We start from the raw sequence: 19,478 nt of genomic DNA, 5'->3' as shown, positions 1-19,478 counted from the left end.
TATCTGTGCTCATTCTTACACCGCGCGAACTTTGCCCCCTCAGTTTGCAAACGTTGGTTCCTTGAGGCCCTGCATCACCACACCCCGCTGGTGGATTCCTACTTGTCTTTCAAGACATTCAAATATATATATATCTGTTTTAAAAGAAGCGCTCAGTAAGCGTAGGTCTAATTATTGCTTAAACATAATTGCATCAGAAGTGCATTCCTGGCGTGATTACTGAAGAAGCGGATCAATGCGAGGGGTTGCTGAATTCACCCATGAATCCTATCACGTTGAGCACTTGTTCTGGGAAAGGCCTAGAGAAAACATTTTGCGGAAAATCCTAGAAAAGTTCCCCTCCGAGGTCGCGGGAGGGAGCAGCCGGTCTCCTCCTACCTGGGGATTTTCTTTTTTTCCCTCCCAGGGGCGGTGATCGACTGGCTCGGCGCTCGGCGCAGCGAGGCGGTTCGGCTAGTTCTGTCTGGCGGCCATCCCGGAAGTGGGCGAAGGCGGTTGTGGTCAGTGCCTGCCCGCTCCCTCCTCGGCCCGGGGCTGGCTGCGCGGGTGCTGCTGGCACCATGGCCGACTCGGACCCGCGCTATCCCCGCTCCTCCATCGAGGATGACTTCAACTACGGCAGCTGCGTGGCGTCGGCCAGCGTGCACATCCGCATGGGTAGGCGGTGGGTGGCCAGGGGGCCGGGCGAGAAGGAGTCCACCGAGGGACCCCGGGGTGCGTGCGGGCTGTCAGGGCCGGATCGAGCGATCGCCTGCGCCAGCGGTTGTCACTCAACCTTTCCCTGGTGGAAGGGCGGGGGGGTCGCGACCCACACGGGGTGAGAACCTGCCCCCCTCAGACCGCGACCCTTGAATACATACAGTGCCTCATGCTGTGCAGATCCCCCCCCCACCACATTATTTTTGCTGCTACTGTTATGAATCGTAATGTAAATATCTAATATGCAGGGATATCCGATATGCAACCCCTGTGAAAGGGTCATTCGACACCCCCCCAAGGGGGTCGAGCCCCACGGGCTGAGAACCTCTGGCTTATGCCCTCCTTTAGCTTTATTCCCCTGTGCTGAGAGCTGGTGGCAAACCGACGACTTGACCATCTCGGCCATTCCTTCCTCTCCCTGCGGTCTTAGAACCCAGCCTACTGTTTGCGTAGTGACTTAGAAGTTTCCCCAGATCGACGATGCCTGCCTAACTATAAGGTCCTGGCAGCACCGAGTGGTTAATGCGCTATCCTGCGCAGAGTGATTGTTTTTAACTGAAGCTCTTCCGTGTCCTGTAAGGAAGCAGAATTCATTCACTGTCCACCACAGGCCGGCTGTTTACAGAAGCCTGCCCCGGATTCAACCCGCTTGGGCAAGCTGAAACCGGTTCTGGAAAAAAAAAGGAACTTTGACATTGGTTCTGACGCCTCAAGAATCTTGGTGCCTACCCAGCACGATATTCCTAGAATGGATTCTGAAATTATTTTGACAAGTGAGCTCAGCTTTTAAACTGTATTACTTATGACAAAGTACTCGTGGGAGAAAATTTGCCACGCTAGCCTCTTTTGAGGTACAGTGCTATATAGTATTGTGTTTGGCACGCTGTTGTGTTTCCTATCCGGAACTTTCTCAGCTTTCAAAGCAAAAGCGAAACTGTACCCATTACATAGCTTGGCGTTGCCTACCTCCTCTGCCCTTGACAACCACCATTCTATTTCCAGTCTGTATAAAAGTATTAGACATGCCTCACTAAAAGGCAGTCACACAGTTTAGTCTTTGTAACTGGCATGTTTCTGTTAGAATAATGTCTTCAAGGCGCATCCATGGCATAGCATATGTCTGTCTGACTTTCATTCTTCCTTTCTCTCCTGCCTGCTCCAGAATGCCACGCAGTTAAGATCATATGATACATTGGGTGTCTCCCCTCCTCCCCGCCACTTCTCATTTGCATTATTCATTTGGTCCTGCAGTGTGTATTTAAGATTCTCCGCCCCCTGTCTTCTGTGGCTTGATAGCTCATATGCTTTTGCTCCTGGAGAATCTTCCACTCTCCGCAAGTGCCAGTGTGCATTCTTATCATATCAGCTGAAGGTCGTTGTGCTCTTGGCTGCTTGTATATTTGGGCCGTTATAGATAAAACTGTTTTGAAAACACCCATGTGCGGGTTTTTGTGTGTACATAGTTTCAGTTCATCTGGATAAATACCAAGGCGCATGATAGCTGGGTCATACACAAGAACGTGTTCTGTACTGCGAGAAACTGCCAGACTGTGACCCTGCATTGCTAAAAACAAACAATGAACGTTCTTCCTCATCCTTGCCAGAATTTGGTTTTGTCAGTATTTTGGATTTGGGCTATTTTAATAGATTTTTCATTGCTTGTTTTGCTTACTGGGTATATCTTTTGCAAATATTTTCTCCCAGTCTGTAGCTTGTCCCTTCATTCTCTTGATGTTACCCATTTTAAGAATACTTTTATTGTATGTGCATTTCATACCTGCATATAATGTGTTTTGATCAAATCTACCCCCAGTTTCCAACCCTGCCAGTTCCTGCTTAGCCTTGCCCTGCTTTTTCCTCTCAACTTCAAATGTTCCTTTAAAAAAAAAAAACCTCACTGAATCCAGGTAGTGCTGCTTGTATGGGAGTAGGATTTGAACTGGGGCATGGGTAGCCACATCCCTGAAGAGAACTGGCTCTCACTCCGTCTTAGTCCGTGTTCTATTGCTGTGAGGAGACACCATGACTAAGGCGACTCTTACAAGAGAAAGCATTTAATTGGGGCTGGCTTACAGTTTCAGAGACTCAGTCCATCATCGTCATAGCGGGGAGCATGGCGGCATGCAGGCAGGAGCTGGAGCAGTAGCTGAGAGCTGCATCCTGATCCACAGTCAGAGAGACCCTGGGCCTGGCATGGGCTTTTGAAACCTCAGAGTCCACCCCCAGTGACACACTTCCTCCAACACAGACACACTTCCTAATCCTTCTAATCCCTTCAAATAGTACCATTCCTGGGTTACTAAGCATTCAAATATATGAGCCTAGCGGGGCCATTCTTATTCAAACTACCACACACCCCCAGTTGCCATCAAATGCCAATAGCTTCTATGATAAACCATTTCAGTCATTGCTTTTGAATTGTAGTATTTCATTTTTAGTCCATTTTTTTCAATTTATTCTTTGACAGTTTCGTACATGTCTATAACATATCCTATCCAGTCCCACTACCCTCAACACCCCTTTCTCACCTTCATGTGCTTCTGTGTGTTTTTTAATCTACTGAATCCCGCCAGTGCTGACCAGATTTGCATGAGAACGGGGCCATCCAGCAGCCAAGAAGGAAGAAAAATGACCCCCCCCCCCCCCCCCCCCCCCCCCCCCGCAGCCATCAACAGCTCTTTGCTCCTTAGCTAGGGCTGGGCATCGCGAGCCCCTCCCACACTGCATTTCGACTGGCTTGATCTTGTGCAAGTCTCGTGCAGGGAACCATAGACACTGCAAGTTCATGAGTGCCGCGGTTTGCCGTGCCTTGGAGAAGATGTCTCATAGGGCTCCTCCCCCATCTTCCTAGCTCTTACACTCTTTCCGTCTCTCCTTTCATGTTCCCGAGCCTCGGCAGGGGGTAGGGGAATTGAAATAGATATCCCCTTTAGCGGAGAAAGGGCGAGGGATGGGGAGAGGAGAGAGAATACTTGCCCTCAACATTCACATGTTCTCAGCACTTGGAGGGCGACAAGCATTTTCATATATGTCCTTTATCATGGTGAGTTAGCCCCTTTCGATGCCTAGTTAAGTTTTTTTAAAGTCCCAAATCCTTGTAGAATTTTGTCAGATGCTTCCTCTGCATCAGTTGATAATGACTGCATTCCCTCCCATGTCTATCATTCTGTGAATGTGGTTTATAACATTTGGTTGATGCTCATGTATGGGACCATCCTGCCATTCCAGGAGTAAATCCCACGTAGTCGCGTGCGAACCGTTTCATATACCATTGAATCTCCTCTGCCAGTCTTCGTTGTTGTTCAGGGATATCGTTTCGTGTTCACCAGGAATTCCATAGTTTGTTGTAGCATTGACTTGGCTCAGGACAATGCTGCCTTGACAGAAGTGTTTGGAGTAAGAAGAGAGCTGGTCTGTGTAGCAAGTACTGGGAGTGGCCAGGACAGAAAGTCTCCTGATGGTCCCAGAAATGATGCCGTGAGACAATGGATCACTTCAGGGAAGGACAGGGACAGAAGATGACAGATATTACAGGAAAGTAAGTTTCTATGGAGGTGGTACTGAGGGGTGTCAATGGCAGATCTTTTAGAGAGGCCTCGGCAGGGCAAAGTAGTAGCTTAAGGAATAATTTAAATCATTAAGATCTGTGTAGCTAGAGTTTTCCTGCCTTGCCCACAGTCAGGACAAATCTCTGTCACCTGCCAGTCCCACAGCCGCTCAGACCCAACCAAGTAAACACAGAGACTTATATTGCTTACAAACTGTATGGCCGTGGCAGGCTTCTTGCTAACTGTTCTTATAGCTTAAATTATTCCATTTCCATAAGTCTATACCTTGCCACATGGCTCATGGCTTGCCGGCATCTTCACATGCTGCTTGTCATGGTGGCGGCTGGCAGTGACTTCCCCGCCTTCTTGTTTTCTCTGTTCTCCTCTCTGTTAGTCCCGCCTATACTTCCTGCCTAGCCACTGGCCAATCAGTGTTTTATTTATTGACCAATCAGAGCAGTTTGACATACAGACCATCCCACAGCAGATCTGTTTAATAAATGCATCTGATTTGTCTTCAGCAACTCTGTGCTAGATAGATAAGTAGAAGTTTTACAGGTGACATTACCGTTCTTCAAACATTGACTTGGCCGGCACCTTTTTCTGTGGCAGCTTAACTAAATTCTAAAGTGCCAGATGCCAAACTTGGAGGGGCTTTTGAGAGGAATCAACAGTCTGAAAATGGAAATGACCTAGGGAAGTTTCAAGAGGAAGTGGGATTCCCTTGGTGCCTATGCTTTGTATGTGAGGGGAGCTCGTGGGGAGAGAGGAAATTTTCAATGAGCTATTCAATGCTCGCCAAATGTCACAGTGGGAAATGTGCCCATTTAAAGTGGTGTTAGAGCATAGTGTAGTGTTATAGAAAGAACCTTGACTGAAGGGGTTGAAAATTAAATACTGTCTGGTTGGTAGTATGTAGAGTCAAGCCTCTTGGCACTGTGATCCCTATATCTCTTATCTTTAAAGTAAACATAATTGCTGCAATATAACAGGATATTTTAAGGGCCAGACAATTATTTCAACATTGAAACGTCTCTAATTTGGGCTAGAAGCACTAATTCTGGTATTTTGGCATGAGACTAAAAACCAGGTTTCACAATCCCTAGAAGAACCATACCATCTCTGTTTAAGTAACCTGTTTTGTATTTTAAAATAGTTTTATACTTAACTTATTTCTGTGTAGTGTACATGACTATTTTGTGTGTGAATAGCTAAATATGCAGGAACATCTTAGGAGCCCTGGAAACTGGGCTTATAACTGATCACATCTGTGTTTATTAGATTTTTCAGCTATTCCTTCAGTAATTAAAAAGTTAAATGAAACGCTCCCTTTAAAAATAAACAAAGTAGCTATTTATAGTGTATACATTTTCTAAGAGATACTTTTGGAATACTGTACTTCTAATCAAGGCTCACTGCTGGAAAGCAATGAACCCGAAAGTTAAGCATCTACCTTAAGTACTTTCATAGTACTGAGTAATCCATACAATCAGTCCACTGCAATGTACATACGAAGCTTTTTGACCTGGCAACGTAGTCAATCAGGGAGTGGCCAAGTAATAATATTGCCAGCTTCTTGAGACATACAGTTTGTCCCACTGTCAAAAGCAGTTGTAGAGGCTACATCCAAGGGTGAGTGTGGCTGGAGTTTTCTTTCCGGGTCCTGCCAAGCCCTGGCAGTCTGACAGCCCACTTATAAAATAAATACACAGACGTTTATATTACTTACAAACTGTATAGCCATGGCGGGCTTCTTGCTAACTGTTCTTTTTCTTAAATTAACCCATTTTTATAAATCTATACCTTGCCACGTGGCTCGTGGTTTACCGGCATCTTTACATGTTGTTTGTCATGGCAGCGCCCGGCAGTGTCTCCTTCCTCCGCCTCCCACTTCCCAGAATTCTCCTCTCTCCTTGTCCTGCCTATACTTCCTGCCTGGCCACTGCCAATAAGTGTTTTATTTATACAGAATGATATCCACAACAGGTGAGTGTGACTGAGTCCCAACAAAGCCTTACTCACAAAGCAGGCTAGATGTGGCCTACACAACTATAATCCCAGCGCTTTGGAAGCTGAGGCAGGAGGATCATGAGTTAGAGGCCAGCCTGCAGTATAATGAGACTTTGTCTAAAAAAGAAATGAGAGAGAACCTGATCTTGTTTTGATTTGCATTTCTTTAGCTGTGTGAGTGAACATATTCCTTCATTTAGAGGCTGGCTGTATACTCGATGTTTGTACATAGCAGTATACAGATGGCATGTCAATCCTCAGTAATCAAGAGTTGTCATTTGGATGGGGAAGCAGGCATTACAGACCCTAAAGAAGTATGCTAAAATATATAGAGGAATGAAACAGAGAGATGGGACAAAAGAAATAAGGAGTTTCATATTGAAGCATTTTCATAGGTGTGGAAATTAAGATTTTCAAAAATTACGTCTAGCTGCATTTTATTTCCATATCCAAAGTAGAACCATTTTGTAAAAAATACTGTGTTTTTCTCTTTCTTTGTTGAATGCTCTGCGTACAGATAGGCACTTTCTTTTTATTATGATGAAAATATTTACTGTCTGAACCACAAATTTGATTTTTTTAAGCTTATGACCTTTAGATGACTAGGATACTCCTAATTCTGTAAATTATCTCTCTCCCTCTAGGTCTAGATACAGGTTTTATTATTTAGATTAAGGTTAGAGAAAAAAATGGCCATGAAAACGTAGTGTTTCAGGCCGTGGGATAGCTCACGGGGTAAAAGCTACCAAGCCCACAGTCAGAGGCAGATCCTTAGAATTCACGTGGTAGGAGGAGGGTCTGGCCCTGGCACATTCTCCTCTTAGCTCTACAGGCCAGTCATGGCGCCTGCCCCACTCACCCACCAAAGGAAAACAAAACAAAAACAAAAAAATTCTATTTTTTTTTTCTGAGCAATTTGGTCCTGACGGAGGGACAGATAGTTTGGAAAATTGTCACGTGTTCTATTTCCCTCTCTCGTAGCCTTCCTCAGAAAAGTCTACAGCATCCTCTCTCTACAAGTTCTCCTAACTACAGTGACCTCCGCCCTGTTCCTGTATTTCGAGTCTGTGCGGACATTTGTCCATGAAAGGTAAGAGGAGGAGACAATGCTGAATAGTTTCCAGATATTTCATCTGATGAATATATTTTTTCCTATTAACTTTAAAAATGAAAAAAGACAGGGGTTGGAGATTTAGCTCAGTGGTAGAGCGCTTGCCTAGCTCTAGGCTTTAGCTAAGTTTGATCCTTAGCTCTGGGGGGTGTAGCTAGAGTTTTCCTGCCTTGCCCACAGTCAGGACAAATCTTTGTCACCCGCCAGTCCCACAGCCGCTCAGACCCAACCAAGTAAACACAGAGACTTATATTGCTTACAAACTGTATGGCCGTGGCAGGCTTCTTGCTAACTGTTCTTACAGCTTAAATTAATCCATTTCCATAAATCTATACATTGCCACGTGGCTGGTGGCTTACCGGCATCCTCACATGCTGCTGGTCATGGCGGCGGTTGCAGTGTCTCTCCGCGTCAGCCTTCCACTTCCCAGAATTCTCCTCTCTCCTTGTCCCACCTACTTCCTGCCTGGCCACTGGCCAACCAGTGTTTTATTTATTGACCAATCAGAGCAATTTGACATACAGACCGTCCCACAGCAGGGGGGGAAAAATGAAAACAGTCCATCATCTAACTCCTAGGAGCCTGATTCATTTTTGATGGACAATAGTTCACAGTACACTGTTTTCCCTCATTTTAGCTTATGGTTTTCTGGGGTTAAGCCATCATTTCCTGGGTTAAGAGTTTGTACTGTGGGCTGCTGGGATGGCTCAGCCTGGAAAACCATGCCAAGCCTCATGAGCTGCAGGACCCACAGGTAAAAAGAGAAAATTGACGCGGTAAGTTGTCCTCAAACCTCCACACCTGTACACTGTGCACTCAGATACTCCTGCCCCTGTCCCTACAACACACAAACAAAATAAATAAAAATTGAAAAAAGAAAAGGATGTTTGCTGTTTACATCATAATAATTTCGTTTATTGTATTTAATTTTATTGCCCGTCTTGTTCTCAAAGCCTAAGTCTATACTTGCAAAATAAAGTTACATGAAGAATGTGCGGCTGTGTTAATCTTGTGTTGTTGCTAGAATAATTTTACTGAGAGGTCTCTAGCTAGGGGAGCTGTACCTGATCGATCACTTACTAAAGATTTTCCTCTTGGCATCATAAGTCTTTAAGTGGCTAAAAATAATATGGTTTCTTTATTTGAAAGAAAAAAAATAAAGAACGACTATTTTCTTTTTCTTTTTTTATTTTAAAAAAAGTTGTTTTTTTTTTTTTAATTTTACATTCCAATCCCAGTTCCCCCTGCTTCCCCTTCTCCTGCCCCCCCTTCCCCCATCCCACCCCTACCTACTCGTCAGAGAGGGTAAGGCCTCCCTTGGGGAGTCAACAAAGAAGTCTGGCATACTAAGTTGAGGCAGGACCAACCGTCCCCTTCCAGTGTCAAGGCTGAACAAGGTATTTCCCTCTCCCCTCCCCTACCCCAGGGAATGTGTTCCAAAAAGCCATTTCATGCACCAGGGATAAGTTCTGGTCCCCCTGCCAGGGGCTCCCCAAACAAATCTAGCCACATAACTGTCACCCACATTCAGAGGGCCTAGTTCGGTCCCATGCATGTTCCCCAGCTGACAGGCCAGAGTCCATGAGCTCCCATCAGCTTGGGTCCGCTGTCTCTGTGGTTTTCCCATCATGATCTTGACCTCACTTGCTCCTGTGACCCTCCTTCCTTTCTTCAACTGAAGTCTAGGAGCTCAGCCCAGTGCTTGGTTGTGGATCACTGTATCTGCTTCCATCAGTTACTGGATGTAGGTTCTATGATGACAGTTAGGGTAGTCACTAATCTAATAATAGGGGAAGGAAAGTTCAGGCATCTTCTCCATTATTGCTAGGAGTCTTAGCTGTCACCCTTGTGGATTGCTGGAGATTTCCCTAGCACCAGGTTTCTCCCTAACCTAATGGTTCCCTCTACCAAGATATCTCTTTCTTGTTCTCCCTTCTCTATCCCTTCCTCCACTCGGCATCTCAGTCCCTCCCGTACCCATCCTCCATCCTTCCCTTCTACCCCTCCTCCCCCCAGTTTACCCAGGAGATCTTAACTATTTTCCCTTCCTGGGGCCCTCCATGTGTGTCCCTCTTAGGGTCCTCCTTTTTACCTAGCTTCTCTGGGATTGTGGATTATAGCCTGGTTATCCTTTGCTTTGTGTCTAATATCCATTTAAGAATGAGTACATACTGTGTTTGTCTTTCTGGGTCTGAGTTCCATCCATTTGCCTACAAATTTCATGACTATTTTCTAAGAAGTAGTTTGTCCCCCGCCCCACCTTTCACCAAAGGAGAGTCTTAAACTATGAATTGACTACTCTGGGATATAATTATTTAAATTATAGCCCTGTGGTAAATTCCCTAAAAGAGTAGTCACGTGTAAAATTCATTTCTAATTTAATATCTCTGGTTTATTGTATTTTAGTTGACAAAATAATATTTTAATTACAAACAGTAGTCCATTGTGAAGGACATTAGTAAAGAGATGGATAGACAGCCCCGCCCACTCTTACAACCCTAACCACTCTCTTACAGCCCCGCCCACTCTTACAGCCCCGCCCACTCTCTTATAGCCCCTCTCACTCTTACATCCCCGCCCACTCTCTTACAGCCCCTTCCACTTACAACCCCTCCCACTCTCTTACAGCCCCGCCCACTTCTTACAGCCCCTCCACTCCTTACAGCCCCGCCCACTCTCTTACAGCCCCTCCACTCCTTACAGTTCCTCCCATTCTCTTACAGCTTCTCCCACTCTTACAGCCCCGCCCACTCTTTAAGCCCCTCCCACTCCTTACAGTCCCGCCCACTCTCTTACTCCATTCCCATCTTACACCCTTCAACTTTTAGAAATAAGTTATTCTGTTTGTATGCATCCAGATTTTTTTTCTTGAGCTTTTATGGACATAGAAAATACATCAATTTTATTAAATTGTATACCATTATCCCTGCTTTTTTCAAGCTTGAAATGCTTTTTAATGTTGTGTCTTTCAGCCCTGCTTTAATTTTGGTGTTTGCTCTCGGATCTCTGGGCTTGATTTTTGCGTTAACTTTGCACAGACACACACATCCACTGAACCTCTACCTGCTATTTGCATTTGTGAGTACTTACTTTCATGTTTTCTATGCCATTAGCATTTAGCCTGAGCTTCCAAAGTGCTTGTTTAATTGTGTGTGTGTGTGTGTGTGTGTGTGTGTGTGTGTGTGTAATAAAATCAAGCTGTGTGCACAGGTGTTTGCCTGTGCACGGGCATGTTGGGGGTCAGAGGTTGGCATTGGGTATCTTCCTCTTCCATCCCCCACCTTTGTTTTGAGATGGGGTCTCAGCGAATTTGAATATGCCATTTCAGCTCACCTTGCTGAGTGGTAAGCTGCAGGAGTCCACCAGTCTCTGCCCTCTAGCACTCAGGTCACAAACATACCAGACTTCGTATCTGGGCACCGGGGATCAGAACTCAGGTCCTCATGCTGGCACAGCGAGTACCCACTGAGCCATCTCCCCAGCCCTGAATTTTCAATTAGAATATATTAGGAAATTATAGATATATGCTCTTCTAGAACTTTTAACTATTGTCTTCTGTTATTAGAATTTAGTGGCAAGTACTGGAGTCACATGACCTGGCTTTACAACCCAATGCATATGTGACTTTGGCAAAGCAGTTAGCTTTTTGGTACCTAATTTTTCTCACACATAGAATGAACATTATAAGATATGTCATCCATGTGGCACTTTCTGCCTCTAATTTCCTGGAATGGGGGGTGGTGGCCATATTGTGCCTTGAACTTAGAGAATGTGAGCTTGTATTCATTCTTCTGTGTTATTTTCATGTCTTCACTCAGATCTCTTAAAGGGCCATTTTGCTCAAATGATAAGCTTCTCTAACTTGTTTGAAATTTATAGATGGGAGAACCTAACATTAAGTTTGATTTACTTGTTGAGACAGTTGTAAAAGTTAAAATCCCAGTTGACATCTACAAAAACTTCATCTTAACTTGAATAAGATTGGCGAGGCTGTGTGCATTTTTACATTATTTTGTCTCTTCTCATGACTTTGGATTCTGACCTGACAGTTTCCTCCAAGACATTCCAAACACAGTGTATGTTGCTAAATAAGAGTAAAGAGGTCCTGATGTGAGTAAAATGCTTCAAATAAAGACAGTTTGTGAAATAAAACTTCTGGAAATGCGCTTATATTAAAATGATGCTCGTGACTTTAAAATTGGAGAGTTTATTCATTTAAATCCGAATCCCTGTAAGTGTATTAGCTCCAGCCCAAGCTGTCTCCAACAGGGAGTTTATTTTCACAGTGCAAGAGCTTAGAGCTCAGCAGCTCACATCTCCCAGTTCTTAACAACCGGGGGGGGGGGGGCAGGTCCTAGAGGTGATGCTGCAGATAACAGAGTGGGAGTGAGAACTCTTTCCACCTCTTCTCAGTTTAATTTGGTGGCCTGTCATTGGTCCCACGTAGTTCCTTTTCCTTTTGCTTCAGCTCTCACTGAAGGTACCTGACCGGTGGGTATCACAGGGTGGATGTTGACTGACGTGCCGTGTCCAGTCCTTGAGTCAGATTCTAACACTGCCTCATCTGTGCAACAGGAGACAGGGAGGAGGCAAACAAACAAACAAACAAAGCCAGCAAGATGCCTCCGTTAGTACAGATGTTTACTGTCCAAATCTGATGGCCTGAGCTCAGCCCCTAGAACCCATGTAAAAGGAGGACTGAACCACCTCCACAGAGTTGTCCTCTGGCCTCCACTGGTTTGCTGCGGCAGGAACACCCATCCCATGCACATATCACGTACACACATAATAAGAATTGACTTAGAAACAGCCAACTCTAGAGTGATGCCGCAGTGGTTGAGAGCACCGGCTGCTTTTGTAGAGGATCAGCGTCCAGCTCCCAGCACCCACATGGTGACTACAACTTTTTAAACTATAGTTCAGGTCTAGGGGATCCGGCATCCTCTTCTGGTCTCCAAGTGCACACCGGACACATGCAAACATAAATACATATAGGCAAGCAGTTACACAATAAGATAAAAATAAATATTTAAAAAAAAATGTCGATCTTCAAATCTGTTGCAACCTCCTTTCAGAAAGACTGATTTCCTTGTAGAACAGGGTAGACCCTCCTTTTGCCCAGCAGAGAGAGCCCTGACTAGAAAAACATGAGCCGAAGGTTTCATGAGCAAGATGTCACTGTTGTTACGTGACCTGTTCATCATGTGCTTAGCTAAAGTGGTCTAGCAAATAAGGAAGTCTGTAAAGCACACTTCCTTCTCACTGCTCAGTGAACCTCTGGCACTGGTGTTGCTGCTGCTGCTGTTGTTGATTTTTGTTTTTTCTTTTGTCCTTCTGCAGCAGAGTAAGAAAGGAAGGGAATTTTACCAGCTCTGTCAGGGTGTGTGTGTGTGCATACATGTGCATACTTATTTTTTTCAAAGAGCACTATTTCAGGGTGGTGCAATGGTTTAAGTGTGACATTGTGGTCTCATCTACATGACTGTTTACAGTCTCCTGCTTCCTTCAGGTGCTTCAATGCAGGGTGAGGTTTCTTGTCATGCCACACACATCAACAGTGGAGTCCGTTTCTATGATCCATTATTGGTTCCCTGGAATTACCAATCACTGAGGCATGGTACTTGTTTCACTGCCTCCACATCTCTGTACAAGTTCCAATACTGTGTTTCCTCTGGTTCTGAGGACTATGGTTCTAGGTGGGATGGAGTACAGCGAATGCTTCCTAACAATGTAATTACACAGCCATTGCTGTTACTTCTGGCTTTGCCTTTGAGTATCAAACAGTTGATAAACTGTAACTAGAGATGATATATATAGTCAAGGAGAAAGAGGGGCTAGAATATAAATCTTTTGTTTTGGCAATAGTTCAGCTACTTGTGACACGACTTAATACAAAATGATCTACAGGAGAGTTATCCTGAGCTCAGCCACCCGTGTGGTTCAGACACTCCTAAAGTATTGCATAGTGTAAGATGATGGCCATGCTGCCCTATCTGAATAACATCCAGTAGATAAAGGAGAACAAAGTGAGGTGGGGGCCAGGCCGTGTGCTCTTAGAGCTCAGTCCAGTGGCTGTGCACCACTCAGCTAATTTGGCTTAGAATATAGTCACGTGGTAAGACCTAGCTGCAAGGGAGGCTGCAAATGTACCGTTGTATCTGAATAACCAGATGTCTGGGTACAAATTCTGTGGCTGGGGAAGAAAGAGATTTTTATTTCAAGGCTGTTTTAAGCTGCCTCGGCAAAGTACATAACAAGATATTTTATGTCTCTTATGTTTCTTTGTGTGAGGTGTTGAGGTTTTTCAAGATATACACATGATTTTGCAGTATCATTTTATTGATATTATCCAGTACGAGAAAATACAATTTTCTACGTTAATTCTGTATGACCTTCCTATTACAGATGAAAAAAAAAAATCTGGTTAAAGCTTACAGGGCCACAGTGAGAATGGAAGGCTTCACAGTGCACTGAGGCCTCCTTTCCCTCCCAGTGGGATTGTATGGTCCTGCCCTGTGTATGTCACAAGGCTTCTCTGAGGCTAACATGAGGCCGTTCACATGGGACGGTGCTGGACTGCTAGAAGTGAGAGTGTGTGCGTGGGATACTGCCCATTTCTCGTGCACTCATTAATTACAGTTTCCTTTCGTAGACACTGTTGGAAGCTCTGACTGTGGCAGTTGCTGGTAAGTCCCTTTATGTGTTACCACTTTCCTGTAAACAAAATCTTTTAGATAGCGAGGTTATTTGGGGTTAAAGTTTAACATCATATTAAAAACATGGCACAGAGTGAGGATTGGCGATAAGCAAAAGTCAAATATTTATACTTTACATAGTTCAGCCGAGCTGAGAGGAAATGGAAAAGTCGAAGGGAAACAGAAGGAATTGAGAATAGTCTTTCATTTGTGATTTCCCTGTTGACTAAAACAAGATGCTAGAGTTGATCTCCCCTACTCCCAGGGCTCTTCTGTCACAGCTCACTCCCTAAGAGCTGTTCCCATCGAGTTCCCCCAATGGCACCACAGGACACACAGTCATTTCCATTCCTGACTTCCTGTGTGTGGTCCCTGGCCAAGTGTCGTTATAATTACTTGATGGGCCCTAATAATATCTCAAATAAAAGATTCAGTGAATCACAGTAGAAATTCTGAGTGTTTGCAGGTGGTTTACTGTGGGTCACAAGGATCAGCATTGACTGTCTCAGTCCCAGTAATTCGTTCATCCTTCTGAGATACAATTATCTCTTCCCATTTTGTCGGTGCTACTTTTAACCATTCAGTGCCAGTTTTGTTGAATCTGTGTTTTTAACCTATCACTCCTTTTAGAAGATTCAGAATACAGATAAATACTAAAAAATAGCAAACTAAGTGGATCGGAAGCTTTTCGTCATAGAAAGGAAGTATCATTAGCTTATCTGTAGTCTTAGCTACTAGTATTTCTTCCTGTTGTCAAGACCACCTGGGCCTCCCCAGTGCCACCATACCATTCATGTAAGGAGTGTGAAAATGAATATGATTAAATTGAATTAATATGATTAAAATACATAGATGAAGTAGTCTGAGAAGATTATTTTCCTTAAGTGCTTGGGGTTCAAAACCCTTAATCCCCTTGAAAGAGGCTTAAGTTACCTTTCTGTTAAAACAGTAACAGTTATATACTACAGTTGCCATCACCGCTCAGGAGCATTATTCTGCTGCTGAAGGGAGTTTGGTAAACTCCACAGCAGTGTGCTCCGAGACATACAGACTTAGCTATGGTGCAGGCAGGGATTGGTTTCTGTGCTCTGCCGAGTGGGTGAATGGCAGGCCATCTCAGACGTGTTTTTTCTTGCACAGTTGCCTTGGATTGGGCCGCTCAACTGATTGAGCTGTGCGGGTGCTTGCTAGCATTGCTACTACTAGGCAGGAATGCATAGCTAGCCAGAAGACCCAGGTCACTGTCATTCACAATCACAGGGACAGCTGTGGCCGCTCCTGGTTATCTATAGACTATCTTTATAGTTTGGTTAATTATACGATCATGTGACCCACTTTATTTGTATAAATAGCTACTTTGGAACATTTTCATTTTATTATGAGTATAGTTTCCTGTATCAATGAACTAATTTAATTGGTGAATGAAACAGAAGAAAGTGTGAGGAGGTGGGGACAAGAGAGTAGTGGAGTGGAGATGATTAAATCCTTTGTGAACATCTATGAAAATGCTGCAATGAAACCCATTATTATGTTTATATAAAATCAATATATGCAATGAAAACATTTTAAAAAACTAAAGTGTAAGAACACTTTTGTCAGTCTAGGCAAGGCTGTTTAGTATTGGCTGTCTGTGCATGTTTTAATCAGCTTTATTTCTGCAGTTACTTTCTATAATGTGTACGTGGTTCTGCAAGCTTTTATACTGACTACTGCAGTCTTCCTTGGCTTGACTGCCTATACTCTACAGTCAAAGAGAGATTTCAGCAAGTTTGGAGCAGGGTAAGTAGTAAGTCTTGTCTTATATGCTTCCTCAAGTTTGATTTTCTCAACTGTCTGATACACCGTACCACAAAGTCTATCACAGTCTCAGCAATGTTTAAAAGTCTAAAGTTCACAGTCTCTTCTGAGATTCATGCAATCTCTTAACTATAATTGCCTGTAAAATAAAAATAACAAATAGACCACATACTTCCAACATATACTGCACAGGATATATATTACCATTCCAAAATGTAGGGAAGGGAGCAGAGTGAGGAAATGCTGGACCAAAGCAAGACTGAAAACCAGCTGTGCAAACTCCAACCTCTGCAGCTCCATGTCTGATGTCAAAACACACTTCAGCTCTCTAACTCCATTCAGCTTTGTTGACTGCAGGATACTTCTCTCTGTTGGGCTGGTTCCACTCCCTGTTAGCAGCTTTCCTCAGCAGGTATCCCACACGGCTGGTATCTTTAACATCGTGGGGTCTCCAAGGCAATCCAGGTTTCAACTTCAAAGCTTCACACAATGGCCTCTCTAGGCCTCCATTCAGGGACACCCGAGACACATGCCTGGCCTCAGAGGCTTTCCTTAGATGTGGATGCAAATTCCATAACCCTTTCTTCCATCCGTAACTCTAAAGTCAGAACCATGTGGCCAAAACTGCCAAGTTCTGCTGCTTGCTGGGGTTGGAACATGGCTCCCTTGTTCACTTACATCTTCACCAGCTTTCTGGTTTTGGTTGTTACTAGTACTGTCTAAGTGTGGCTGTCCTTTAACTTGTTCTATAGACCAGGCTGGCCTCAAACTCAGAGTTCATGAAATCATACTCAGCACCCCTGTCTTCCATGCTTCTACTAGGATGGCCTATGAGCAGAGTTAAAGCATTCAACTGCTTTTCTAATCCGTAGTCCCAACCAAGGTCCCATATTCCTTCAAACAAAAACATGGTCAGGCCTGTCACAGTAATACCCTAGTCCCTGGAACCAACTTCTGTCTTAGTTTCTATTGCTGTGAAGAGACACCATGACCACGGCCACTCTTATAAAGGAAAACATTTAATCGGGGTGGCTCACTTACAGTTCAGGGTTGTAGTCCACTTTCATCGTGGTGGGACACGTGGCATTCAGGCAGATGCCGGAGAAGTAACTGAGAGTTCTACTACATCTTGTGGGCAACAGGAAGTGGTCTGAGGCACTAGGCACGCCTTGGGCATATATGAGACCTCAAAGCCCACCCCTACAGTGACACACTTCCTCCAACAAGGTCACGCCCACTCCAACAAAGCCACACCTGCAAACAGTGCCACTCCCTGTGAGTTTATGGGGATCAGTCCTAACTACCACAATCCCTAATATCAGTTCCAGCGGCCCTGATGCCCTCTTCTGACCTCTTTTCAAGTCTCAAGCAGGCAGCTGGTACATATACATACATACAGGCAAGACACTCATACACATAAAATAAAAAAATAAAAAACTTTACAAAAAAAGTGTTTTCGTAGGGAACAGTATTGTAAACTTAAAATTTTGATTTTTTTTTTTTCTAGGCTGTTTGCTGTTTTGTGGATTTTGTGCTTGGCAGGATTCTTGAAGGTGAGTTGTTTTTGAACAGTTAACTTGAATATAATTCTGCCTACATCAACATAAGTCAACTAAAATTCCTGGAGAGTTGTTTATAGAGGACACTTTCTACATTATAGGATTTATAGGATAATTTCAGTCAAAATCATGGTCTTCTATTAATCATTATTACGGATTGAGGAAAAGATGAAAGTGAAATTGCACCCAAAACGGCCCTTATTATAGCTGCCACCCTCTCAGCAGCACATTTAATTCAGAGGGGGGGTGCTGATGAGAGTAAAGGGCCGATAGGCCCTGATGGCCTGAATTCAGTCCCTGACACCCACACCGTGGAAGGGGGACCGACCCTGGCAAGTTATCCTCTGACCTCCACATTCTTGTGTGCTTGCTGTGGTGTGGTGAGCACAGTCTCAATAAATAAGTAAATGTCATAAAAATCTTAGTTCGTAAAAAGTAACATTTTAGCAGGGCGTGGTGGCTCACACCTTTAATCCCAGCGCTCAGGAGGCAGAGGCAGCGGATCTCTGTGAGTTTGAAGTCAGCTTGGTCTACAGAGTGAGTTTCAGGACAGCCAGGGCTGTTACACAGAGAAACCCTGTCTTGAAAAACAAAGGAAAAAAAGTAACATTTAAAAACAATTTATGGCCGGGCGGTGGCACACGCCTTTATTCCCAGCACTTGGGAGGTAGAGCCAGGCAGATCTCTGTGAGTTCCAGGCCAGCCTGGGCTACAGAGTGAGTTTCAGGACAGCCATCAAAACTACACATGAATGAATGAATGAATGAATGAATGAATGAATGAACGAACGAACGAACAAACAAACAAATAACAGTTTATGTTTAGAATGCTGCTATTCAAAGTCAGGTAGTTAACTTAATTGAAAGAAAGCTATCTACTTATCCAAACATAGGTCTGTGAAACAAATGTGACCTGAGATCTGTCTTCCGCCTTTCTGCCTGTAACATCCATACCTCAGTGTTGTGTGCCATGGTCACAGAAGCAGGTAGAGGTAGATGCTATGAAAAGGAACTGAAGTAGGTCCACCGCGACCCTAAGTGTGAACATGTTTCTTTACTTCCTTGCTTGTAGGTTTTTTTCTATAGTGAAACCTTGGAGCTCTTCTTGTCTTCTCTGGGCGCCCTTCTTTTCTGTGGATTCATCATCTATGATACCCACTCGCTGATGCACAGACTGTCTCCTGAAGAGTATGTACTAGCTGCCATCAGTCTCTACTTGGACATCATCAATCTGTTCCTGCACCTGCTGAGGTTCCTGGAGGCAGTTAATAAAAAGTAACTGAACAGTCTACGGAGACCGTTTTATTATGTAAAACGTTTGAACTACACCTGAGTATTAAAATCATTTGTGATCTTTCTTGGCATTCTGTATTCTTCTCTGCTTTAGAATCTTACTATTCTCTGTGTTATTTCATTTCCACATCCTTGACTTAGAATCTCAGACAAGAGATATTAAACTTGTTTTATACTGTTTCTGTAAATTGAGGCAGGGTCTCACTGCATAGTCCAATATGGCTTTTAACTCATGGTCTTGCTATGCTGGCTTTCTGCATTCTGGGAATACAGGCATATACCACCACCCCTGGCTTATTTATTCATTTTTTAGACCTAAATTAGTTATAACTAGTTGTCCACCTGTGATTCAAAATAATAGAATGAGTAGATTTAGCCTTTTTGTAAATAGGTGTTTTGCATGCACATATGTATACTTTGTGCATGTCTGGTGTCAGCAGAGGCCAGAGGGAGGTGTTGTATCACGTGGAGCTGGCCTTTCAGGTGGTCGTGACATGGAAAGTGCACTGGAGTTCTCTAAAAGAGTAGCACATGCTCTTCATAATCCTGGAGTCATTTCTCCAGTTCCGATACTCAGCTCTTAAAATGCCTAGTTTATAAATGGAAAATCACTGGTGTAAAATCTACTCCACAAGTGAATGGTGTTTATACTTAATAGCAACAAATTTTATATGGTTAGACCTTTTTATTTTTGGTTTTTTTACTGTTGCAGTAGTATTCACATCACTGTATGTGTCCTTCTATGCCAAGCAATAAGAGTTTGCCAG

General features: G+C 43.9%; 1 protein-coding gene across 1 annotated transcript; it reads left to right on the top strand.

The window, feature by feature from the left end:
* Window positions 1-454: 454 nt before the first annotated feature.
* Tmbim4 (transmembrane BAX inhibitor motif containing 4) lies at window positions 455-18,782 on the top strand. The gene is made up of 7 exons (XM_028869611.2): window positions 455-657; window positions 7,239-7,347; window positions 10,341-10,446; window positions 14,021-14,054; window positions 15,725-15,842; window positions 17,368-17,413; window positions 18,491-18,782. Exons 1-7 carry the CDS (start codon window positions 561-563, stop codon window positions 18,695-18,697), a joined length of 717 nt encoding a protein of 238 aa, XP_028725444.1. The 5' UTR covers window positions 455-560; the 3' UTR covers window positions 18,698-18,782.
* Window positions 18,783-19,478: the final 696 nt, after the last annotated feature.

The sequence above is a fragment of the Peromyscus leucopus genome, chromosome 18 (genome assembly GCF_004664715.2).
Source record: "Peromyscus leucopus breed LL Stock chromosome 18, UCI_PerLeu_2.1, whole genome shotgun sequence".
NCBI classification, from domain to species: Eukaryota; Metazoa; Chordata; class Mammalia; order Rodentia; family Cricetidae; genus Peromyscus; species Peromyscus leucopus.
The sequence above is the reverse complement of the archived record's forward strand: the minus strand, read 5'-3'. Positions and strand labels throughout refer to the sequence as shown.